Source organism: Gymnoscopelus braueri (assembly GCF_963280865.1).
Source record: "Gymnoscopelus braueri genome assembly, chromosome: 14".
NCBI lineage: Eukaryota > Metazoa > Chordata > Actinopteri > Myctophiformes > Myctophidae > Gymnoscopelus > Gymnoscopelus braueri.
Window position 1 is genome coordinate 17,858,107 of NC_137619.1, and position 26,841 is coordinate 17,884,947.

The 26,841-nt window shown below is 41.8% G+C and overlaps 1 protein-coding gene across 1 annotated transcript in view; it reads left to right on the forward strand.

Annotated features, from left to right (window-relative positions):
• Positions 1-505: 505 nt before the first annotated feature.
• The window catches only part of cfap46 (cilia and flagella associated protein 46), a gene marked incomplete at its 5' end in the record, with an annotated part of 75,397 nt that continues 49,061 nt past the window's right edge, over positions 506-26,841 (forward strand). Inside the window, 20 exons of the mRNA XM_080449614.1 lie at positions 506-554; positions 651-787; positions 3,778-3,912; positions 5,356-5,420; positions 6,931-7,095; positions 7,303-7,404; positions 9,036-9,179; positions 9,383-9,482; positions 10,034-10,132; positions 10,580-10,770; positions 11,113-11,338; positions 11,823-11,940; positions 12,884-13,013; positions 17,166-17,290; positions 18,443-18,558; positions 19,450-19,562; positions 21,682-21,894; positions 23,029-23,230; positions 24,919-25,068; positions 26,167-26,277. Of these exons, the coding sequence (XP_080305740.1) occupies positions 506-554; positions 651-787; positions 3,778-3,912; positions 5,356-5,420; positions 6,931-7,095; positions 7,303-7,404; positions 9,036-9,179; positions 9,383-9,482; positions 10,034-10,132; positions 10,580-10,770; positions 11,113-11,338; positions 11,823-11,940; positions 12,884-13,013; positions 17,166-17,290; positions 18,443-18,558; positions 19,450-19,562; positions 21,682-21,894; positions 23,029-23,230; positions 24,919-25,068; positions 26,167-26,277 (2,691 nt within the window). The remainder of the gene's footprint in view (positions 555-650; positions 788-3,777; positions 3,913-5,355; positions 5,421-6,930; positions 7,096-7,302; positions 7,405-9,035; positions 9,180-9,382; positions 9,483-10,033; positions 10,133-10,579; positions 10,771-11,112; positions 11,339-11,822; positions 11,941-12,883; positions 13,014-17,165; positions 17,291-18,442; positions 18,559-19,449; positions 19,563-21,681; positions 21,895-23,028; positions 23,231-24,918; positions 25,069-26,166; positions 26,278-26,841) is intronic.

Below are 26,841 nucleotides of genomic sequence, written 5' to 3' on the forward strand. Positions count from 1 at the left end.
ATCAGGGATAAAATCGACAGGAAGTGATGCCCACAACAATGCCCTAGGAAGCTTGTGGATAGTTTTGTTGATGCAATAATGGCCTTTTTCTTTTCTTCCTTTTTTTATTTGAGGTCTTAAAAAAGTATTTAAAGTCCTTAAAATTGCCACTTCACTATCATCTGGGGACCCCCAAAAATCATGTGGGGACCCCCCTGGGGGTCCCGACCCACAGGTTGGGAACCACTGGGCTACACAACGACGATGAGTGGGATTCATGAGGATTCGACGAGTGTAATTGTACCTTTGCGCTTACCGTCCGTTCTGTTGCTTAGATACACACACTACCAAACAAACTACCAACATAAGCGTTGTGTGTCCTGAACATGGTTTTGGCGAGAAGGAACTATATTTAGCCTACAAAGACGCTGTTGCTATAAATTGCAGTATCATGCTGGTAAAATCGTTGAGTTAACGAGCCATCACAACAGCCACCTGTGTATATCCCTGATCCCACCCGACAAACATGGACCTTATGATTCGCCAGTACCTGACCAAGGCACAAGAACACAACGGTATTATTTACAATAATAATATGCATGTGTTACTTTGCTAGCACGTTCTGAAACCATCTTCTCCGTTGTGTGACTTTTGTTACTCACTTTCATTAGACCCTGGAGGAGTTGAAGCAGCGTACCGCCTGATCAGAGACGCAGCTGCAGGAGGAGAAGGAGGAACAACCAAACAAACAGCCTGCTGCTGCTTCTCCCCTGAGCTGCACGTTCTGTGTGCAGAGGAGGCTCTGCAGGTGAGAATGAGGACATTATTGGGCTCTTTGTTGAGCAATAAACATCCTCATTCGATTGTAAAGTTGTTGCTTAAATATGCAGTGGTGGAAAAAGTAAACTTTTTTTTAACTTAAAGTAAAAGTATCAATACTGCAATGTAGAAATACTCTGGAATTTAAAATTGACTTGAGTAAAAGTGCAAAAGTATTGGTATCAAAATATACTTAAAGTACAAAAGTAAAAGTACTCTATGCGGAATGTCCCATTTCACAAGTTTTCTAATGTATAATATGTATAAAAATCTTTTGAAAATAGCAGATCTACAAGCTCACAATGCATCGCATGTGAGCTTGTAGATCGGCTATTTTTAAATGGCCGAAATATATATAGAACTGAAGTGTATGTTTTGTAATAATAATCCAAATCTACACTAGTAGTAACTATAAAGTTTTCAAATAATTGTAGTGCAGTAAAAGTACAATAGTTGCCTCTGAGATGTAGCCTATAGTGGAGTAAAGTAAAAAATACCTCAACATTGTACTTAAGTACAGTACTTGAGTAAATGTACTTAATTACTTTACACCACTGGCAATAAACATTCACATTTGATTGTAAGTTGTTACACGAAGAATACATCATGCATAAATATGTGTGTAGGTTTCTAATAGGGCTTAAAGGCTAGACTAATATATATCCTCATATTGTACAGAAGTATAGAATGCCAACAGTACAACATACATTACAAAGTTAACTTAAAGAAACCCCCCCGAATTAAAGTTTAGGGTGATGACACATTAATGACCTGCCTGGAACCTGGAACTGTTTTGTTGTGTAGGCGGGGAGAATGTCAATTGGGAATCATTCCTGGGGCTGGCTGTGGTAAGACATGATGTTTCAAACAGCCTCCTGACATGAGAGATTAAGCGTCTGACTTTAGAAACAAAAGGAAGGCCAACCCTTCCTTGAAGTGTAGTGAAAACTTTCTTCAGTACACAGCACTTTGACCAGAAGGAATGTAAATTAATAAGTGTGTGACCCTACAGACATTGACTGACTTGTTTATACACAGAATCTTCATCCTGCTAATTGGATAGGAGATCTAGGCAGTGCCTGACATGCAGTACACTGCAGAGTTGGGTAATATTCTTGAACTGAATGGCAGAACTGTATTTCTTGGCTTTCTTTGGTGTTATTTTCCCAGTCCAGGTTTTAATTAGCCGTTATTGTGTAAACAGATTTCTATTAACATACATAGCTGATATTTGGGAAATAAAGACTTCAGGATAGGGCATACTTATAGTGATCATAGGTCACATTATGCCCTGTTTTTTGTTTGTTTTATTAACTACAGGGGACAGTGCTGACTTGTAGGTTTATTGTCACATGCATTAAAAATCTGTGCATTCCAATGAAATGAAATGCTTGTGCTTAGCTACTACCTATAACAGAACAAACACCATACAATAACATCAAAAAACTGATTTGAAACTAAATGAAAAATAAAATACAGCCTAATGCAGCCTATAATCATGATGAAATCATGCATATTGCAGCAATACTGTACCTGTGAACATAAAGTGCTGTGTAACATTCAATAAAGTGCTGCATAGCTCATTATTAATGAGCATTCAGTTAGGGCTATAGACATTATTGTCAGTTGCTCAGTCTAACTGCCTGGGGGTAAAAACTGTAAAACGTGCAGTGTGACAGGCTGATGGCAGTAATATCAAAAGGTGACGAGGGTGAGTGTTTTACATTAGCATCTTTCCGCCAGTCAGCAAATTATTGGCTAAAAAATCTCCATGAATTCAATGCTCCACGGGGTGTGTAATTGACAGAAAATAAGTAATTCTTTGGGTGAACTACTCCTTTTAAGGGACAAGTGGCCTATTCACCAATAGGGTCTGAACTGCCCCAGGGCAGGAGGATTACCATATTGGGCAGTATTGGTATCCCTAAAATGAAAAGTACTTTATATGAGCTTAATAATTAGCCCAGGCCAATGGTATATTAGTTGTACTGAAATGTGCATGAAAGCACATTTTTCAACTTACCCCAGCATGTAAGCTATTAAAATATGCAAATAGTTTGTGGTCACATTTTTTTTCATGGGAAAAAGCTAACAAGAAAAATGTAAGCAAATCAGACATGCATTAAAGGACTTTCAGACGTATCAATAATGCATTAAAAGCAGGGGTGTCATTTTGGGTCCCATGGGATGGCCACACCCAAGCGTTCAACTCCAAATTCAGTTATTTTATGCATATTTTCTCCACCACAGATTTTGTTTAGCAGATGAATCTGATTTTAGAGAGTGCATCTCAATCCTTCCATCTACATGTGAAATGTGATGCATGCTATAGAGCGTGCCAACGTGTCGTCACCACGGGGGGGCATGGCATTGGGCGTGGCATTGGGCAATGTTAAGTCAACCTGGTTTTTACCCCTCAAAGATGTCCACCGCTACCAAAAGACAGTTGTTAACACCCCCTTCAGGATTTTTGGCACGCTCTACAGACACATTTTGTTCTCGTCTACAATCATTATTCATTGGCCACTTTCAAGCTGGTGTCCCTATTTTTGGGCATGTCAACATTTAAATTAGAACTTATTTTCAAAAATAGCGAGAATAGCGATCAACAAGTTCACAAATGTATCGCATTTTGATGCATTGTGAGAAATAGGGCTCTGGGAAGTGGGAACCCACCAAAAAAAGCGTTGCTCATGCGCTATATTGTGTGCAGAGGTTTGTGTGCAGCTGTTATCACCAAACCTGGCCACAGCGGGACGTGAGGGGAGTGTTCATGCACGAACAGCTGCATTAATTAACATGGAGCAGAAGAAAATCGGCGTCCTTGCGCTTATGCTTGCACGCCTGGTGGGTTTCAAGCGTAAGTCACGTTTTTGCCACCCTCTAGTTTTTCCTGACATGATGCCTTTGATTAGAAAAATGCTGATGACATATTTGAGGGTTGGATTGTCTATTTAGTTTGTGGTGCTTGTGTTTCAGCTGGGATGCTGTGAGATAAGCACAGCGTGTCTGAAGATGTACTTTGAAGGCCAACCACCGGCTAATCAATTCTTGTGTCGAGCCTACCTCTGTGAGGGCCAGCTGACGATGTCCCAGTCGACCACTGGGAGTGTGGTAAGCATTGTCAATTGGACACATCTCCAAGAGGAGTTACTGTGTCTACAGTTTTGTACAACATGCTACAAGCACCGCTGGACCCATCGGCGGGAAACTTTACACGCACACTCCCAGTAGGCATAAAATGGCACACATCATGAATGCAGAGCCCGATTGCTGGGAAACCAAGGAAGAACCGCCATCCCAAATTTTTCGAATCTCCTCATGGTGGCGCTACAACAGCCCACGTCACATTTTGGCCTATAACTCGTTGATTGAACAACCGTTGGTTCTCGTTGGAACTCGTTGGTTCAATCAACAGACGTCCAAAACTCACACAAATTGGTACATATTATCTCTGGGGTCATGTGATCAAGATGTATAAATTAGATTTTGCAGATCCCATTCCAAGTGGCTATGACCACAGTTTGAGGGCCCTGGCTTAGGCAACCCGGCCTGGCGGAGACCTGTGCTCTGAGGAGGACGCTTCTCTAGTTGCGTTTGTATTTTTGTTCTTATGTGTTTTTTGTTGTTGGACAGACTGTGAAACTGAAAATCCCTCTGGGACAATAATGTCTGATTATGATTATGATCTCAGACACTGCTGGAACGATTGGGGTCAACCTTTGCATCATGCATAGTCCCAGTAGACCAATTTTCTTCAATTTGGTACTATATCAGGCCACCTTATGGCCTATACCTATACAACCATTGATTGGTTGTACAATCAATCTTTCCCCCTGGATTCCTTGGTTCATGATGTGACTCCACATACAGTAGGATATGCCCATTTCCACTTAACTGGATTTTCTTCATTTTCTTCAAAACTCACTTTTTGCTACTACAGTCCTCCTACAGTACTACTCATGTCATAAACATGTATCATTCAGATGTTTCATTTTCATTTCTGAATGGCTATAATTGCCTTGCAAAATGTGCACAAGGGACCTATTTTACGAGGTGCCTCTTAAGGCGGTTACACACCGGCGAATATGCAAATATACGCAAAATTCGGATTCGTTCCGAATAATTAAAAGACGCTTTTTCGCTTCGCTTTTTCGCTCCATGTAAGCTTGCATTGACTTTATATGTTTTTTAAAAAAAAACGTATTATTCGCATGAAAAAAATCGCCCCGGTGTGTAAGGACCTTTAAGTTTAAACAATACAGTGCCAACGGTGATTTAAGTTGCCCCCATAGGTCATCACAAATGCTACAAATGAAACTGTTTGTTGCAGAGACCTGATTTCTTCACCATATTAGTTACACATGGTCTTATCAGTCTTTTGCTTTAAATGTGTGGGCGGGACTGGCACAGTAATCTGTCTTCATGGTCATGTATTTACTAATCTCTCATGTTAGAGGATTATCTTCATTAAATTATTAAATAGCAGCACGGATTGAAAGGTAGACTGTACTTGTTTGAGGATGTAGTATTTATTCTTTCCTTTCCCCATCTCAGGAGGACTTTGAAAAGGCTGCACTGTGTTTCCTGAAGGCGATTGAGATATCAAAGGACAAGCCACGGTATGCAATTCGGCAGAAGTTAGCTTGGAATTCCTTGCCCCTCAAAGTGTCAGGGAAGTTGAATCATTTATCTGTGTATCGTCTTTCACATTGTCTGTCAGCAGGAGCAGTAATATATGAACATACCGCTAAGTAAAAGGAATTATAAAAGAGAAAAGGGCTGGAAGGAGGAGAAGGATGTCATGTTCATGGCTCTGCCAAGTTCAGTGATAATGCAAAAAAAGATATTCTGGGACATTAAAGACTGTGATTTGCTGAGAGCGGAGTTTAATTTCAACAACGCTTTCTCTCCCCACCAACCACCCACCTCATGTCCGCTGGTAGTTAAATTATAATAAAATACATATTTTAACAATGCCATGCTCTTATGTATATTATATGAATGAATTGTATGCCCAGCCCGCATACGTTAAAACAAGCCAGTGTCAAACTACAACGAAAGGAAATAAATTACTAACGCATCTTTCATCAATTCAGACAACCATTGAGTAGGGAAGAACTACATCACGGACAGAAGCTTACTATGTATTATTGAAATTTCAAAATATACCATATATAATTAAACAACCTTTTCTTGACCTCTGTACCAGGCTCTGGAGATTAAGTTGGCAAACTTGAACAATCTCATGGGGTGAAATGGGGAACACAAAGATCTAATAAGAAAAGAACCATCAAACATTATCTTGTGTCTTGAGACAAAGGCTCTGAAGCCTTCACTTAATGAACTCGTAATATGTCAAGAGATGCTGAGTGAATGTTCCAATTAGTCTAACAGCAAAGGGAATACATATCTAACACGTGTAGTCCAGACTAATGCACAGCGCACTCTCTGGTGAATAAATTAGCAATATGCAAACAGGCCCCCCCGCCCCCCCCCCCTTTTCCCTTCATTTCTCTCAAAGTTGCTAGAATACATATATAGATTCTATAAATATTCTATTTCTCATATGGAAATGTACTATGCAGCGGATTCTCCTATGGCTCATTGAGTTGTGGTTAATAGATTTGCAATGCTCATTTGTAATTCAGACAGGTTTCCATCCAAAGTTGACACTTGGGATAAATTGGTTGGGTTAATTGAGATGTACCAAGACATTGGATAGCTCATATATATATATATATATAGCATGCAGCCATATCAATAATTGGATGGCCTCCTTTCACTGCTCCGTTATCTAGTTGTTCGCTTTCCTACAGCCCGGTTGTCTGTGTGTCCCCTCAAAAGTAGACCAGTCAAGTCATAGCTCACGCTACTGAATGCATACTAGCATGATACAGAAACAGACCAGGAAATGACAAAAGTGAAACTAGTGAAGAGAGATTGTTGTATCATAGTTGTTAATGTATGCATGTAAAAGCTTCTTCTTATTCTTACCTAAGTTCACACATATTGTAGCACTTGCTACGGATAGCTTTTTTTTTTTACAGGGATTCCACCAGGCTCACACCTGGTTCTATTACTTTTTATTTATTTATTTTAATGTATTTATTTATTTATTTATTTTACCAGATATCATTTTGTGGTCTTCAACGCGTCAGTGCTGTACTTCCAGGCAGCACGGCCTCTACTGCGTCCGGGTCTACGTACGCACCTTGTGCCTTCCCTCACACAGGTGGTCAGAGCCCTGGAAGAGGTAGCAGAGCAAGACCTCAGCTGGAGGGCTCAGCTCATGATGCAAGTCGCCTCATATCAGTGTCCATTGCCGAGTACAATCCTTTGTGTTCATTTAACTATGAGAGTGTACAAATGTACCCACATGGTCGAACACTCTCAAAGTTACAAATTGATAAATTAGCTGTGTGTTTTACATGTTCATATGCTGTGGAAACCGCTCAGTCAGATGACTTTCTGCTCTTCTCCGTTCCTTCCCTCTCTTTACAGACTCTTGGTTGAGTGCCTTGTGGACTCTGGGAACATGAAGGATGCTTGCAGTTTTGCCAAAGTTACAGAAGATTTCATCAAGTTGAATCATCTCCTCCTTCTGTATCCAAAGATATTTACCCTACTGGTAAACATCTTCCCTTTTTTTGGCACAGTTTCAAAGTCCTCTGTTGCATGTTCTGTAGATCTAGATTTTTGTGGGGGACTCACCTACAACATCATTCTTCTCTCTATAGGTACAACACAAGCTCTTTGAAACTGACTGCCATGAAATAACCCATCATTGTGCCGTTATTTACAAAATACAGCAACTTAAAGAGTAAGTGACTTTAAAAAAAATCTCCAATCCCTTTGAATACAACGGTTGTTGCTATTTTAATTAGTTTTTAATACAGTTCTGTAAAATTGCTTCATGATTTTTTTATTTTATTTTTTTTGGCAGAAAGCATTACCGGTACTTTTTCACACTACAGTGATGATGAAGGCCTGTCCCATTTATCCCCAACAAACATAAACTGTTTTTAAAAGCAGTTGGGGAGAGGGTCTTGATTTGGTTTGATAATGTTTACTTTGAAAAAGCATTTTGTGAAATTGTTCTAAAATGTTGCTGTGTGTGTCTGCCTTTTGTTTTAATGCATCCCCCCTAATCCGGATATCAATTGAGTTAACAAGGTCACAAATGCCGCTCCATACAGTAATGAGCATTAAGGCTAACACAAATGCTTTCGGAAGCTTCCAGTCATAACCCATGAAAATGTATTTTCACAGCTTGCCGTGCCATACGAGCTAATAGGATTTACAGTGGTCTGTTATTGTTTTTCCCGCTCCTAAAGCTTTTGCTCTCTAAAGCCAACTCAGACCCACTGTGACTACTGGACTTGGGTCATTGGGGCGGCGGTCACGCTGCCTGGGCAGTTACATTATCAGTTAAGCGTGGCTTATGGTGGTTAAAAGAGGTGGACAAAACCTGCACCCCTACCCCCCACCCCTCTCTGCGGGCGTGTACCCGGACGTGTCAGAGCGCCTTATGGCTCACGAGCTCAAGCTGTAGGCATAGCATGACTCACTTCGACCCCACCATCATCAGAATTACGTAGGCTATTACGCCTGCCTGGGGTTTATTCAGTGATTAATGCTTTTGTATGTGTGCGTGACTGTATGTGTGCCTGAGCGAACTCGTGCATAAACCAGTGGTGGAAAGTAACTAAGTACATTTACTTAAGTACTGTACTTAAGTACAATTTTGAGGTATTTGTACTTTACTTGAGTATTTCCAATTTTCAGTACTTTTACTTCTACTCCACTACATCTCAGAGGCAAATATTGTACTTTTTACTCTACTACAATTATTTGAAAACTTTAGTTACTAGTTACTTTTCAGATATAAACTATGATATAATGAAACCACTTTTAAACCACTTTAACCCTATTTTATACCTAGGCTATTTGAAAATAGCAGATCTACAAGCTCACAACGCGTCGCATCGCGACGCGTTGTGAGCTTGTAGATCGGCTATTTTCAAATATTTAGTACTTTTACTTTTGGTACTCAAAGTACATTTTTATGCCAATACTTTTGTACTTTTACTCAAGTACATTTTGAATTCTAGACTTTTACTTGTAACAGAGTATTTTTATATTGCAGTATTGGTACTTTTACTTAAGTAAAGAATTTGAGTACTTTTTCCACCACTGGCATAAACACATGTTGGCGTTTCTCCTGATGTCGACAGCAACGCAGACGAAAGCATCGAGGATAAGCTGAAGAAGAAGGAGGAGGACACTGCAGCCAAGCTTAAAGAAATATTTGATCTCCTTGTGGAATGCACAGTAGGGCCTACCACACCCCAGAGCACCCCCATCCCTCCAGTAGACAGGTGCGTGACCCCCTGCTTACCCATCACATGTCCTCTCCAACAGTAAAGCCACAATTCCCCTCCTTCCTCGCGGTCTGATCTCTACCATCGCACCTTGAATTCCCACTATAATAAATCCCCATATGGCTAAACCATGGGATTACTGTATGGCTGTATGGTAGCGACGTGAATGGCATAAACCCTATTTTATCTTGGGTTTGCAGAGTGGCCTTGCTGTTAGAGCTGTCTCTGCTGTCCTTGCAGCTGAAGCATCCGGAGACGGCTGCTGACTGTTTGAAAGAGCTGAGGTCGGCAGGAGACACCGTGAGTGACCGATAATCACACAGGACCCACTGTGTTAGCATGTATTTAAGCTGTGCACCGTCACGCATGATGAATTTATGCAAATTCATACACGCCATTTGACGCCCACGCTCTGCGGGGGAGCGCATGACAAGAGATGTGATAAAACCAGCTGAGGGTGTGTTCCCATAGGGGCCTGCCACTTTTCTTCATTAATTTCAGCCATTTAAAATAGATCTGGTAGAAATGAGCACTTTTACAGGCTTCTTGTCTGCTGATGGATCTTAACCACTTAAGCCTGATCTATATTTTGTCGTACACCGGTGTCGTGCAGTGAAATTAGCACATTTTACAAGCTCACAACTTGTCTTGATGCTGTGCGTTGTAAGCTTCTAGATCGACATTGTGCGCCGTGTGACACCATTGTCACCAATTGTCTTTTGCCTATAATGACATGCCCAAAATAGGGATGCCAGGGTTTTAATCACATATCCCCTTTCATGCATAGATACAAAAGTACACTGTGATCATGTCATGGACCCTGAAATCACAACGAGAACTTGTCTTTGCAGACTACTGGCCAGCGCATAATGATGGAGTGTGTCCAGTGTGAACTCCGTCTTCTGAGTAAAGAGGCGAAGATGAACGACTACTCCAAAGCCTGCGTGGAGGTGCTCCATCATGTCCATGACTCAACCCTAATGTGTTTGTCTCCAAACGCATGTTAATGAGTGCCGCCGTGAAGTCTTTTTATCTCATCTGATTAAAATGTAGAATGTGTTTAATACAACTGAGCCAAGCCATCAGGCTATCTTAATTGGCCAAAGATACATTCCACTAGTGCTGAAAATACCTATCATACTTGATTGATTACCATGGTAAATCTGTTGTTAACTACAGACCTTGTTAATTTGTACACTAGCTTGAAGAAATGTTTTGGGCCAACACACACACACACACACACACACACACACACACACACACACACACACACACACTTGTATTAAATCAATACCATTTGAACGCTCTACTTGGTCTTGTATAGTATCCCTCAAGCGTTGCAAAAGTCATTGCTACTGGAGAGAGATAGCCTGTCTGTCCGTATTTGTCATTGGAAGGAGCGCTTGGAGGAGATACGCAAACTGGATCAGTGTCTACAGAGCGCGGAGAGAGAGGGAGACCCTGGCTCCATGCAGGCGATGTGTGCTTCCCAGTGGAGGGCCTGTCTGCCCCTCCTGCAGCCCAACCTACGGAGGAACATCAAGGCAGAGCTCCTCAGGGTGGCCCAAGTGCTGGAGAACACGCAGAGGTGACAATGATGCACGAAATTGTGCGCCTACCCGTGTAAGGGAGTTCTATCTGAGATATAGATTTTTTGGGGGGGATTGTCTCAGTGATGTGCATGAACTGTTGATTTTTATTGAATTATTTAAATGTATTTAATGTATTCTTCTGACTTCTACTCATTTCGTTTTTGAATCGAAATTCGTGTGTGTGTGTGTGTGTGTGTGTGTGTGTGTGTGTGTGTGTGTGTGTGTGTGTGTGTGTGTGTGTGTGTGTGTGTGTGTGTGTGTGTGTGTGTGTGTGTGTGTGTGTGTGTGTGTGTGTGTGTGTGTGTGTGTGTGTGTGTGTGTGTACATTCTTTCCACAGTATGTTGCTGGACACCCGCTGTCAGGTTCACTCTGAGCTGGCAGTGATTGAGGAGGAGGAGGGACGGTTTGATGCGGCGTGGACGCACCTCCACAAAGCGTTGCTATTGGATAACGGGACGTGCCGAGAACGTCTTTCCACAGTAGTCCACCTCCTGCAGCTCAGGGGGAGCCTCTGCCAGGCCACCGCCAGGACCGAGGACAAGGCAGTGATGCTTCTGCAGCAGGTTCTCTGTCATAATCACAATCTTTTTATTGGATATACAGTAACCCCAATACATTAATAGTCCAAAGGATTGGTCCGCTCAACTCACACAACTTAGATCAATGCCGGTTGCAGATTCTTAAACAGCGTTTTTGTGACTGCTACTGGTGCATTAAAATACATTTGAAAATCATTGTGAGTGTGGATGTTACCGGAATCCCGGATGTTCCCTTTTGATTACACTAGATCTGTCATCTGTAACTATTACCTAAACTGCAATATGACATTGTACGGTCGCTTTAAGATAAAACCAGGTGACATAGGTGGAATGTCATGCATTATAGGGTTTCAAAGCCACATTTAATGGTTTCTGTGCGACACAGGAGAAAGCACGTCTGCTGAGTACAGATTATACAATAGAAAATGAGGAGCATCATAGAAAACATCTTTGAGCATCATAGAAAACATCGTCTCTCTCATTCTCTCTCTCTCTCTCTCTCTCTCAGGCCAAGAACAGGCAGCCTCAGGACAAGACCGATAGCCGCCCCTTGCTGGTTGAAGTTGGTCTCCTGTTGGCCCCAGATTCTTTCCAGATGGTGCTGGATGCAGACAATTCCTCCAAAAGTACTGACCTTTTTTTTTTACCCTCAGAACATTTCACCAAAACACAACATCACGTTCCCATAGATGTTTTGTAAATCACAAGTAGACTCTTCATACAGCTAGCCGGTGCAGCTAGTCGAAAATCTCAAGCCCTTCCGAGGGCCTTATATTTTGGGTCAGTGAGCCAAGGTTCGGACATGAAGTTAAGCTGAAAGCTTGACTATCTCGAGCCCCATTCCAGATGGAGGGTTTTTTCTTCTGAGGAAACTGAGTTCTGCTCGGCTGTTGTTCACAGCAAAGCCCCTATCTCCATCGACCCTGTGCCGTACAGTCAGTGGAGCGTGAAGCCCAGAGGCGGAGAGGGGGATGGGTTCCAGGAAACCCTTTGATCTCAACCTCTGCAGGCTCCTTGGTGCTCAGGATCAAATGAGCATTCAGCAATCCTAATGACCCAGAGAAAGGCTTTCCGCTGACAGCTAGTCAAAGTGTCGGCTGCTTCTTCAAGTGCTGGGTCAAACATTTTGCCCCCCCCCCGCCCCACCCCCAGTGAAACCTTCTTTGTCTGAACACCTCGAGCGCACGCTCGAAAACATAGCCACTTAATGACTGTGTTTTGAACTTCAAGCAGCTCTTTTATCAATAATTTCTAACACCCCTCCCACTGCCCCTGTTAAACAGTGAAATACACATCCACTGGTAATTGTGCTTTACTCTCAGATTGAACATTTATGTTTGATCTGATAGCTCTGCTCTCGATTTGTTTTTCGTAGCCTATTTAAACGGAGGTGGAGATGTGCGAAATGGGCCTTTTTACGATTACGGCCCCTTGGTTACCCTTTGTCTGCTTGAGCAAACATCGTATAAATGATAAACCTATGTAGCTAGCACAATTACAATAACACGATTACTAGACTGTTAAGCATGCATGTTAGCTGAGCAATTTAATTGTGTGTGTGTTGTCTAGTCCCTTCAGGCAGCCCTGGGTCCGGTCCAGTGGCTCAGCTCTCTGCTAAGGCTCAGCACCACTCTGGATCTGTACAGAGGGTGGAGGGGCACCTGACCCGGCTGGGAGATGACACCAACCACAAGGAAAGGTCAGCTGTGTGTGTGTTTGTATGTGCTGTAGCTACTGGCTAAATAACATTAATAAATAAAAAGTAACTGTTGGCAAGCCGCTTCAGAACTATGCCAAAAAGGAGGGTGCATCTCAGGATCGAGTGCTGGATCGTGATGTGTGAATCGACCCATATAGCCGCGGGTCAGGAGGGGTTTGTGTAAGCTTCAGTAAAAATGATCAAGCGTTCGGGCAGACTGGTCAACATACACCAAAAACAAACATAAAAACATTGCGGTAGCTCCTATCTCTCTCCCTCCCTCTCTCTTCCTGAAATCGATCTGAGATTATGTTCAATGTGTTGCTTATTTTATCAAATTATGCGTAAGCCATGTTAACTTTAACTTTAACTATGGCTTGTAATGTAGGCCACCGTATCTATCAAATTAATCTTTTAATGTTTATTTTTTAAAGAGAAATATGTATCCTGTGTAAAAAATGTAACAAAAACAAAAGGCTGCTACTAGGTCACAGCATGCCGGCCTGTTGCTGTCCATCATCAGTGGTGCTGAACCATTCACCAGTGGATGCATGTAGGCCAACGTGGATATTTTAATTTCCAGTGCAGGGAGATTACAACAGTGAAAGTCTGTTATGTGGATTCTGATTCTCTTACGTACACAATTACAAAGGATATGTAGGAAAAGGGTTAATTGTCTAATTCGTCCCTGCAGAGCACAACCCAGCCTCTATTATATGGGATTACACACTGTTTGTGTGTGTGTGTGTGTTTGTGTTGTGTGTGTCGTCTCTGCATAAAAGCGTCTAAAAAAGTGGGGTGCCAGGACACTCAGTCATTTCAAATTCATGTGAAAGTAAATTTTTCACTCCTAATTTGTAGGTAATGGTCTATAGAACAATTTGGCTCGAGAATAAAGAAACCAGATTGAAACATTTTTTAAATACAAATTGCCCTATTTCCAAAATGGCCAAAATCTGAATTATGATTTTTTGAATGTCTTAATCTTCCCACAATTGCTGTGTAATATCATTGTTTTAGTCAATACTGTGTGAGGAATCAACTGGAGTTCAAATATTGATGTTTTGAATATTCTGGTATGGAAACAAATAAAGATAACTGCTTACACCTAACTTCTATCCTATTGAACCTAGAATGGTGATGTTGGTGCCTATACCTATGTTGTCATGAATGAGTAATTGCATAAAAAATTAATAAATATCTAATATGATATTTCACACAAATGAGACGATACAGTAAATGTGGGGAAATAGTTACATATATGAGAATGAAATACCTCACTCCTGTGTTTTATTTTGTACATACATTTTATAATGTACAATTAGTTATACTATCTACTGCCACTATAGGGCAGGCTAGCAGGTGTGTCTTAATTGTTCAGACTTGGTAGCTTGTTAGTTAGTTATCAGACAGTTAAGACAGTTTGAAGGTAAGCAAACAAAGTTTGCTACGGATGCTTGTGCCTTTGTTCTTTGCTCTTGATCACCAGTATTACACCAGGTAGATTCCAATCTTTATCAGAGACAATCTGGTCTCCCAGATAGCATCAAGGCAGAGTTTGAGAATGGACACTGGACGATAACTTGAAGCAATCAGCGTTTCTCATCCATATAGTACCAATCGATCAGGCACACGAGCAAGCCAACAAAAGGGTGAAAGGTGTTGGTGGGATAATTGGTCAGAGAGCCTTGGCATGTTGGAATGCTGGATCGAATTTACGTTGAGGAATTTACCACTGCAAACGACAATGATGATTGGGAAGAACTTCATCATCACGAAGAAGGCTCTCCATCTCAACACCGATTTCAACGGCATGCCAAAGAACTGATGGAGGTGTTGCTGAGCAATGGGAATCCCTTTGAGGAGGGCAGTAAAGACCTGTTTACATTAGACAACAAGGTGTGTGAGTCTGCGGCTGCTGCTGTATCTGTACATCAACTTCAGTCTAGGGAAGACCAGTACAACTACTACAGGAAGAGTGTGCTTGAATCACATGACACACTTCTGACAGCACCGATCAAGCGAAACAACTTATTGTTGTTCCATGAGAAGAAAGCACAGAGGAAGACAGCAAATAAGCTGAGAATGCAGAACTTAAATGCAGAGCTCTATAGGGAAACTTTTATTGTGCTAGACAGCCGTGGAGGAGATTTTAAGTTTTTTTTTGTCACAAATGTTCCCCATAGCCACCTGCATTGTCATCTGAGGGAGCCCTCAACTCTTGTACCAAGTCAGATGTGTTGGTATACATCATGGAAGCCAGTACGAGTACAGACATTTCTGTTGATGAGGAGTTAGTTGCGCCAGATGTTAACGATGATGGTGGCGTACTGATGCATTCACTTCCTTGTACAACTGTCCTTGGGAAGACCTTTGATTCCTATTTTGACAAGGTATTCTGCCCAAGAGTTCAGCATGACTTGAAACGATCAACAAGAGTGGACATCGTCTGGGACCAGTATCTGAACTAACGATCAAAGGAGGCGCAAGGGAAAAACGAGGAACAGGCACCCGACAACGTGTATCTAGTACTGCCAAAATCCCAGCAAATTGCCAAAGGTTTTTGGCAAACGTTGACAACAAGAAGGAGCTGTTCTCATTCCTTTCAAGTAAGTTAACAGATGGACAGTTTCCAGATGACAGGGATGTCTACATCACTGCAGGTGATCAAGTCCACCACGTTGGAAACAGTCCACCAATGGATCAATGCAACCATGAGGAAGCTGACACTCGTGTCCTAGTACACCTTCTCCATGCCCTCCCAACATCATCACTTGGGACAGTGCATACTGGAGACACAGATGTTGTTGTTGTAATTTTCGACCAAAATTGTTCTATAGACCCTTACCTTAGTTAATTAGTAGTGAAAACAAAACTTTCACATGAATTGTAAATACAAAAAACAAAAAAAAATTACATTGACACGGAACCCCACTGCGCTCTCTCTCTCTGTCTCTCGCTCTTGCTATCTCACACGATCTCTCTCTTTCTCTCTCTCTGGAAAGCAATTGAATAGACTCGCTAGTGTGGTGTAGCCAGCTAAAAGCTGACACTTACTTTTTGAATCATAACCTTTGATTGACTGATGATAAAACTTGACAAAAGAAACGGACTACAGATTACAGAACATTTTGAAATATAGAAATGCATTTACCCATTCTAACTATAGGAGATGTGGGCGATATTAATACAGCGCCCAAGTTGTTGTTGGTCTTGGTCCAAAGCGCAATCGCTTTCTGCTCTCTATAGCAATGCGCAAAAACGTGCCTGACCACACCTCATTTTAAGACCATGGGTGCAAGTACATTTGCTACTTACACAACGCGGCGCTGGCCGTGAAAATGACAGAATTGACGCTGCACTGTGATGCGTCTTGCACTTGGTGTAAGATATGGCCCATATTCTTGCTATTAAAATTTGTTTTGATGTCTGCACAGTGCACAAAGATTGCAAGTCAAACGTGTGTGTATGTGTGCAGATGCGTGCATGCATGTACTGTATCCTGTGCCTGTGTTTGTGTGTCTGTCACTGTGTGTATTGTGATTTGTGCCAGCTCTTGTTTCGATCATTACGTCCGTCAGTGTAAAAGCATTCTGTTAAGCCAGCTGATATGTCAACTCTGTTTATTCACTTTAAAGTTTTCCATGAAGGTGAGTTAGAAAATTGCTTCCGTCCTGTTCCCCGCCAAAGTCATTAGCCGTAGCTTTTACTGAACACAAGATTCTAATGAATGCTTGGTCCATAGGGGCCCTTCTGAAGCGTGCGAAGTGTGTATGGGAGTCTTGTCTCCATCTGTTCACAGTAAAATCCTGAGTATTAATTCCACTCTTGAGAGTGTCCAAATGGAACCCACTTGGATTATTTATATTCTCTCAAGAATTGTATTAACACTCAGGATTTTGCAGTGTTCCCACTTCTCATCGCTCCTCTTGAATCCTACTGGTTTCCCGATATCATTACTGCACATCTAAACTGAGCACACATCAAAAAGCATTGCCTCTATGGCAGGGAAGAGAGCATCACCATCAAGATGGGGAGATTCCCAAAGGAAAGCCTGCATTATTGATGCACTCCCAGTAAACAACCTCACATAGCATGCTTTCATGCTCTTGACCTGACCTCCACAATTAGTTTTTCCCCTTGTTTTTCCAGGGTGAAGTTGTGGGCAGCGCTGGTGAAGACGGCCAGGAAACAAGAAGTTTGGGATGTTTGCCGAACTGCTTGTCGATTCTGCTTGCTTTACGATGATGGAAGGTGGAACGCTTCTAAAGTTGAGAGTAAGGTTCATTGAAGCTGTTACAATGAGGATCCACATTTATATTTAAAGCCTCTGACACTTTTGTCAGAGGCTTTCAGAGGTGCTGACACTGACACTACCAATGGGTAGCATGTCTATAATGTCCACAGTGATAAATATTCTCTATATTGCTGTAGTAAGCTGCAGCAGCCTAGTTTATTTATTTTGATGCCAATGGGTGACAGAAGCACAGGTAGAGTTGCAACTGTATTTAGTTGCAGAGCACAGAACAAACGTGAAGGAAGCAACCCGACCAACCCATGGTCTGTTTGATGCTAAAAGTTTTCGGACTGGAAAGTTCCCGCAGCGATACCGAGAAGATGGACAAGTGGGCCTAGAGTTGGTGTTTTTTATAAGCACTTCATAAAATAAATAAATGTAGATGAGCTTGAAAAATGCTGTTCCTTGAAGTTAAATTCCCATCAAATTGATTGAGAGGGAGACAGACAGATGTTTGGTTATTGCGTGGCTTGAAGCAAGAAGTGTACATGTAACATGAGGCAATAATATGTAAATGAACTGCGGAACACATCTTACTGTCTTGGGACAGTATCGTCCGTTTTGTTCATCACATAGGGATAATAAAGAAGGAAGAGGAAGTAAAAATGAAACATTTACAAACACTAGTACTTATGCAATGGTAATTTTGGTTATTTTTTCACCATCAACTTATTTATTGTCACATCACAAGTTCACACCAGTTATAAAAGTGTGAAGTTATTATGTGCAAGCTTCTCATAAACTACTGTTACATTTTAAGATTGAACATCTGGATTGAATGGCTTGAATTCTGACTATTTTGTGTAGTTTCTGTCTAAGCCTAACCAGAATGTACAGGAAGCAACACACACACACACACACACACACACACACACACACACACACACACACACACACACACACACACACACACACACACACACACACACACACACACACACAGGGTATAAACAATATCTACACCCTGCCTTCTTGCCTGGCGGAAATAATGGTCCATGCCACATACAGTATATAATATAGCCTGCATATCATTACATGTCTCAGTGTCAGTGGTAAAGAGTAAGGAGACGGTGACGGCCAATTCTCACAGCCCAGGCTGGCGTCTAATTCCAATCTCATTTCAATCCTGCAGGTAAATGCTGGAAGCAAGAGATCCACGAGGAAGGTGGTAATGGTCACAAACAGACCCAAAGCTCAGAAAGGGACTTACTCTGCCTCCTAGCGGAGGTGTGCTTCATCAATGCTGAGGTAATCACAGCACTTCTCTAACCTGTGTCCTGCAAACATGCAAACTAACCTGTGTCCTGCAAACACCCCAGCACACATGCACACACACACACACACACACACACATTAATAAATAATAGAGTAAAAATTTAGTTTTCAGAGTTATACTTGCCAACGACATTGATTGAACTATCTGAGACGATAGGAAAATTACATGAGATTTATTATATTATTTAGGATGGATTCACAATATGACATTGAGAACAAAGAGTGCTCACAGCAGCAGACATGCATTATGGTATTTTAACAAGCCAGGGTGGGGATGGATGGTAATATACCGGATGTTGTTTTGGCTGGTGCACGAGTAGTTATACTGTTGTACCCACATTTCATCAAACCAGTTGATTTGTTTACGTCCACAGAGACATTAACATGACAGCACTTCCAGAATTAAAATACAGCAGATGACCTTGCCAAGACCAAATACGCTGTCTTGACATTGCTGCTGCACTTATAAGTGTCTTTCTTTGTACTATGACAGCTGGCTCTCTCTTGGCTTATATAAAAAAATTTAATTCCTTTTAAAATACACACCTCCAATATGATGGCAGGGGGCTATTTTCTATTTTCTTCTTTCTAGGCTCATGTTAGTTGTCTGCTGCATTAGCCGAAGACAATCATTTCCCGTATCTTTGATCGTCTCTAGTTGAGTTGTAGTGATAAGTCAAGCATTTTCACGCAAATGTTCAAGATCACTTGTCACGATGTGATGCGTGAGCTAGTATTCCGGCTAATTTCACTAATTCGTCAAAGTGGCTAATGTTGCTTTTATGTTGGGGTTATGAATGGTGCAGGTCATGCCAATATTGCACTTTGAGAGGAGAAATGTAGGCCTTTTGCTGTCTTGTTCAGGCCACCATCCAGAAGCTACGAGCAGAGGGGGTGCAGTTCAACAGCCCTGCCGTCCCCCCAGGGGAGAGAGGGGCTCGTGTGTCTGCAGACGATCCACACTGGGCTGTGTACAGGTGGCAACACCCACCCATTCATACGTACACTAATAATACACACTCACACGCACACACCCTTTCACTCTCAATGTTACATGGTGTCCTAGCAGCCATGGTAATCCCAAGCAATTCTATCTTAAGAAAAAATATCCTCCGGGATAATTAAAATAATCAAAAAATGATGTTCACGCCTTCCCGTTTAATTCATGTATTATTTTCATGTAATAACTTAAAATAACTCAAAATGACGTTCACGCCTTCCCATTGATTAATGTATTATTTTCAAGTAATTACTCAATTATTTCCAGTTGTAATTGACTTTTGCACAATTTGCATTACTTTGTCTCACAATGTTTTCTTATTTAGTTTTCGTACACCACAGGCTGGTAAAAACATAAAAACTGATTCTCTAATACAGTATCTCATTAGTTTTTCCTTGTAAATGATGAAGAACACGTCTCTGTTGACTGTAGTAGCTCTAAAATCAGCAGCAGCTCTAATTGCTGGAGGGGAGCACATGACATAAAATCTGCATGTGCACTCCATGCACCCACGCATATGCATAATATGTACGAGTAAGCATATTTTACAAATGCTATCAATGTAGTCTATTTTACATTTTAAATCGGGACTACATGCATACAGTATAATGTCAAGCAGCGCTTGCAAAAGCAAAAGAGCTAAATTCACAAAACCTCCCAAATTCAATGTCTAAATTTAAATCCATAGGATGTAAAAATGCTAGTGTGTGTATTCAAAACGTTCCCTTTGACAAAGTCATACATGTCGTTCTACTGTAACAATAGACCTTGTCACAGGAGCATCTTCAGATTTTAAAACTTTCTTTATATAGCATAATGACACCCCTCAAAGAATAACATTTATCAGATCTAGAATGCTTGGCGTCAAAAGGTTTATGGGTGTTATTATACACTGGGCACAGATGCCATCTGGATAATTGCCATCTGTTAGAAGTGCCAAGGGTCGGATTAATGTATTATTCAGTGGTGGGTCATTAGAAATTACATGCCAATACTTCATGATAGCGTTTTCATCGTATAGGTCTTATGAGTATAGATAGTGAGTGATTCATAAGACAAAATGTTATATTGTTTTTTTGCACTTCTTGTTTGAAAAGTCAGATTGTGATATTGTGAATATTATAGGCCTCATCAATGCACTCCCTGGCTAGGAAGTGTTGTTCCTCAGAAGCCATTGGGTTTTGGGGGAGGACTGGAATGCCAGCAGGGCTATCAAACTAACCAGTCGTGGAAAAAATGTGGCTTTAAGTTTGAACACGAACTGTTTTTAATTGACCGAAAGAGTGCACGGTCAGCAATTATAAGATATGTGACAAAATGCTACATTAATTTGTGGGAAATGTAACCATTCGCCTGTAAATAGCCCGTCTGTACTGATGACCTGTCCCTGGTGCTCCAGTCATTTAACTTTGCGGTGCTAAACTTGTTAAGCATCACTTAATCACTCTTGCTATATCATTAGCACAACTCTTCAAGCAGACTTCAATGATCAGCAATGTTGAAAGTTACGTTTGAACCAATCTGTTTTACGTAGTTGTCAGCTTTATTCTTTCCTAACAGAATCCTCCAATTAATTTGTGTTTCAATTATTTCTATAATACACAGTATATGCTTTTACTGTATCTATTTCTGTTTAATGTATTTTCTGTTTAATGTATTATCTGTGAAGCACTTGGCAACTTTGGAAAAGTGGCATTACCTCCACTCCCTTTCTACTGTGATAACTTTTCTTTCTAATTTCGATAAGCACTCGAGGAGTTAGATGTTAAATGTTCTGCCTTTCTTTCTCTCGCTCTCTCCAACACAAACTGTCGTCTTCTCTTTTCCTGTGTGTGTAACTACTTAAACCTTCTTTGAAACTTTGTTGATAGGAGTCCCCCAGGGGTCTAGACTTGGTCCCCTCCTTTATTCCTTTTTTCCAATCTACACCAAATATCTTAACCCGAAAATAGCCGATCTACAAGCTCGCATCTCATTGTGTTCTGATGCGTCGTGACCTTGTAGGCCGGCTATTATCGTTGAATGTTCACCTATTATGACATGCAGAAGCAAGGCACGAACATGCATGCGTTCTTCCCCCCCCCCCCCCCCATCAGAGACTGGATCCAAGACCTGTCTGCCTACGCCACGTCCAGCTTCCTGCGGGCAGCAGAGCTGGGCTCGGAGATCAAAGAGCATTGGGTGGTGGCCAATACGGCCATATACCTGTGGAATTACAACAAGCACCTGCTGGTGGCTGGAGAGTACCGCCACCTCATGCCAACGTTCCAGAGGCTCGTGGGGATGTTCAGACAAACAGAGTTCTATGGGTGGGTGTCTGAATCACCAAGCATTGCTCCTTGTTTAACCCATTCAAACCATGAAAGCATCTGTGTAACCACTTTATCCATATTTTATACTTTGGCACAACATTTGTGCAAATATTTGAATATATATTTTTAAAGGGAAATTTTTTGACACAAATCTTTGCTTCTGGGGGTTCCTATTACAAAATATTTTGAGATGGGGGTCGACGGCCAAATATTTTTTTTGCTTAGTTTTAGTCTTTTTAAACTAATACATATTCAAGGAATGCCATGAATTATAGAGCTGAAAGTTTGCTTTGAACGAGTATCTTTCTCTTCTTCCATGGTGGCTGAGTGCTGCGTGCAGATAGGATACTGGCAGCAGCAGCTACTGAAGCCAAGATACCGTGTAGCCTATAGACGCAAGGAGTGAGGAATCTGAGGATACATTTCCACACTCACTTGTAAACCTGTTATGCAAAGTAGCCATTTGGGTACTTGGCTCATGAAACGTTCTAGCGTGCACGCGCGTGAACTGTACCGTGCCGTACCTTGTGCGTGAAAAAAATCACTGGCCACACGCCGTCCTACGCCGTGTGGCCTCCACGACACCACCGGTGTTATCGAGATTGAGGGGGATACAGTCTGTATACAATTTTAGGCCTTTAGCATATTTGTGAATTGAAACAACTCCTCCATTGCTTTGCATGCTAGACTGTTGGAGCTACTCCATCAGCAGTGAACACGAGACAGACTAATTAGAAGTTAAAAAAAAAAACTTTACAGCCAAGTAAGCCTTGCTTCTAAAAGTTCTGAAGCGTACTGAAAGTCAACCTGTTCACACGTGCTGTCAGAGTCACCTTTTTAAGATCCTTTTTTTTCAGTTCATCGTCTGAGGAGCTGTGCCTTGGTGATATAACAGAATAAGAAGCATGTTGAACTCCAGGCTGTGTGAGACAGAATTAAATGTTCATGAATACTGACTGAACTGACCTAGGGCATAGGGATGTGAATTTCGAGATTCATTGATATTCCCCTGCTGTAGTATCCAAAATATTATGCGGACACGGGTTGGGATGAAAGCACCACATCAAGTGCATTTTTTTTGTCCCAAAGGGAATTTTCCAAAATTTGTGGAACACTCTTTCTGTTGGGCAGAGATCGTATTCTGTTTGTGCTACTGTGCGACGCCGTGGCTCGGGGCTTCATCCAACCCCTGTGTGAACCAGATGACCGCAGATCAGCTCCGGCTGAGGACAAGGCAAAGAAAGGAGCCGGGAAGGTGATGGAGAGGGTCAGTAACCTCCATGGGGTCCCCATAGACCCAGCTGCCCTCCAGGACATCCGTAAGGCTTTGGAGGTGTGTATGTGTGCGAGCGTGCGTGCGTGTGTCATTCTACATCCATATCTGAGCACATAGCGGTGTGTTTTGTGCCTTTATTTATGTCTGTCTTCATGTATCAGTGGTTTAGATGGCGGGTGCCTTTTTTGTGTCTCGACAGAGAGTAGGTATGCAAAGGTTCACGCTGTAAGCCAAAGTGTTGAGCTGGCATGGGTGGTTTGAAGTTTATTTGATTTGTCAGACCTAAGCTCTGTGCACCATCAGTGTGTTTCAACTGTCATATCTTTCCACCCGCCAAGAGGTCGTTTGTTTCCTGCGCAAATAAAAACACTTTAATAAAAACTGCTGACTGGAACAGACTAACTTAAATGCTGATTGGGACAGATTGCTCAGAGGGACCACGGATTCTTTATGAAATATCAAAGGCGGGCTTGTGTTACGACAATGGAGAGATCGTACTTTGCATAATGTACTGTACATTGACCTGCCTACATGCGTGTGATTGTGCTCTCGTATGCTTGCTGAATAAGAACCTGTCATGGAGCTACACTGCTTCGTACCTGACACTACAGTATAATATGATGAATGTGACAGTCTGAGAGTGAGATCTGAATGGACCGTGAAAGTCATAGGAATCTCTTTGAATGCATGTCTTTCTTTACATCAAAGAACTGAAGTGTGGCTTTCCTCCATCTTTTGCCACACAATCATCTCATATACACATTAAGGCACACATGTGTGCACAAGCATGCATGCATGCCCCCGCAAGTACACTCAAACATACACACATGTCCCCACTATTACATGGCCTCTTTGTACTAATGAAGTCTTATTCATCCGTGCTATTTTCCTTCTCTTATTATATTCAAAGGACCTGACAATCCCATAAGTTCATACTCCAGATGAAAGGCCCCTTTATCAGTGTATTATTAACTTAACATCTTCCTTTTTTGAAGATGAGTTAAAAATACCCTTTCAAACTGTTTCAGTTTGCTACTCTCACTTTCTTTATTGAGTAAACTGGAGAAGGAAATGGTGGGAGATAGATTATAGGTTTATTATAGATAGATATAGATAGGTTATTCCTCCTCCTTCGGGGGTGACACAGGTGAGCGGTCGACCCTTTGATCATGCATCGATGCAGAGTTAAACACTCCTGTTGGATGGTGAAGGTTCAGACAGCGGGGAGTAGCAGGGGTTTAGTTTTGGACCTATGGTAACTGTATATTACAGGGCTTGCTGTGATTTGGATAACCGGGTAATAAGGTAATGGTGGTGTTGGGGTTGAGTTAGTGGTACATTGAACATGAGGATCTCTCCTTCCGAACCTGTGTGATAAACTCAAATTTTATGTACTGTACTGCAGGCTTACATCATAGAAGACGTGTTGTCTTCTTGCGTGAAGATGACTTGGTCTACAGTGTTGCCAAAGACTAGCGTGTGTTCACTTGAAAAGAAAGTCTTGCAGATACACAATATACCGGTACTGTAACATAACACCACTTTATGAACGCTCTCGGCTAAAGTGCCTTAACAGTTTTTCATCAATGAAAACACTTTTAACAATGGAGGCCCCCATGGGAATTTCACCCGTGTTGATGCCATGAGCTATGCTTTGCTAGCTATACAGGAACATGCAGCCCTACACAAATAAACCGGAGAGAATTCGCTATGTTGTCACTTACGTACAGTATATGTCTTTCTAGCTGTGCGACTATGCCCTTCGCCTATCCAACTGCAATGTCCCAGGGGAACATGTCCCCATGGCAGTGAGAAAACAAGTTGTGGCCACCTGGGTACAGATCAAGACACACCTGCAGCAGCAAATTGGTCCAAAGATGGACATTGACGATGAGGTAAACTTTAACCACTTATGCTCTATTTAAATGTTTACAAAAAGATATATCTACAATCTCTGTGTCACATCACAACGTATTGTGAGCTTGTACATCTGTTGTATTATTATTATTGAAGTATTTTGAAAACTATGTTGTGTACTGGCCTCAAATGCCATCTACTGAGTTTGACTACCATGAAGCAGCTACTTTGTTGGCATGCCAATTTTCTATTCAATTAACATACAACTAATTACTTCATTCTAATGTTGCTTTTGCCTCATATGCCACTGTTCATTCATAATGTGGATTTATGAAGCGCAAGTTAGGCCGTTAATTACTGAATATCTTCTCTGCTGTATGAGCTATTTCATGACTTTCTGGTGTTCTGATTATTATGGAAGTATATCAATGTGTCTCTGATCAGCAGTAGATCTTACGTGATCATTTGACGTGACAGCATTCACTTGCACGTGGTCAGTAAGATGGGAAAAACAGCTTGACAATTTGCCAGTTAACTGGACTGTTTGATTCGTCGGCAGAATATTTTCACTGTTGGTTGACTAAGCATATACAGTCAAATAAATCCATCTGCGTATCCATTTGTAATTCTGAGAGTATACCAGTGTAACCAAATGGACCCGTAAGGGACCATTTGGTTACACTTTTATACTTGGGAGTTAAATGAACACTGAGGATTTTACAGTGTATTTTCTCTGGAGAGGACAGTCGCGCCCTTGTGAAATGCTTTGAATGAATCGCTGTGAAATGGGGTCACTTTCACGCATGCAAATTAAGAAATTCAGTGTTAATATAACTGGTAATTATCTGTAATTGCAATCAATAAATCATTCATCCCTTCATTTTCCACATGACGGGAAGTCATGCATTATCGACCACATGCATCTCGTATGTATTTGGAACACATGCTGTAGCGTATAGTGAGTTTAGAATGCGGGTACGCAAATGCATAATTTACCAGCATGTAGTAAAATACTGTACATTGCTCTGTAATTATACATACAGAACCATTGTATATCCATCTCAGTACTACCTACAATGATTTACATATGTGTGTGTGCGTATATGTGTTGTGTGTGCATGCATGTGTCCCTGCAGTGTATAAATGAGTCTGTGTCGGCCATGACGCGCGTGCTGGTCGGAGTGGAGATGCTCCGGTGCAACAGCAACCCCAGGCAGATGGAGTTCTCTGTACCCAGCCTCTCCACAGTATGTACCCCTTGTGTGCACGCACGTTCGTTCCCGTTCTATATTGCATGTCCCGGGTTGCACGCAACAGATGCCCGGCGTGGCCCGTGCGTGTAGCGCTCGGGATCCTCTTGTTTGTGTCTGAGTCTGTGTTAAGTCCTGTAGCGCACCCCTCATCACTATGCACCGGTACGGTTGCTGATGGCTTTTGTGTGACTTGAGTTGTACGGTACATTGTTCTATTTTTAATTTGTGCTGCCTGCGTTAAAGAAACATTTCATCTGTTCCCCTGATGTGTCCTACTCCCTACCTCACCATCCCCAACTCCCTCGCTCCGTCTTTCTGTCCCTCCTTTTTTCTCTGTTTTTTTTGTCTCCCACTCCAACCTTCTCCTTCCCCTTTCGCCTCCCTCCCATTCTCCTCCTCTCCTTTCCTTCACTCTTTTCTTGACCCAATTTCTTTCCTCTACTCCTCCCTCCAATTTTTCTCCATCCCTCCTCCCCCTCCTCCCTTCGTATTTACTCCTTGCCCCCCTTTCTCCCTCCCTTGCTCGGGGACTCTACCTGTTTTCCACTGCTCTTCTTC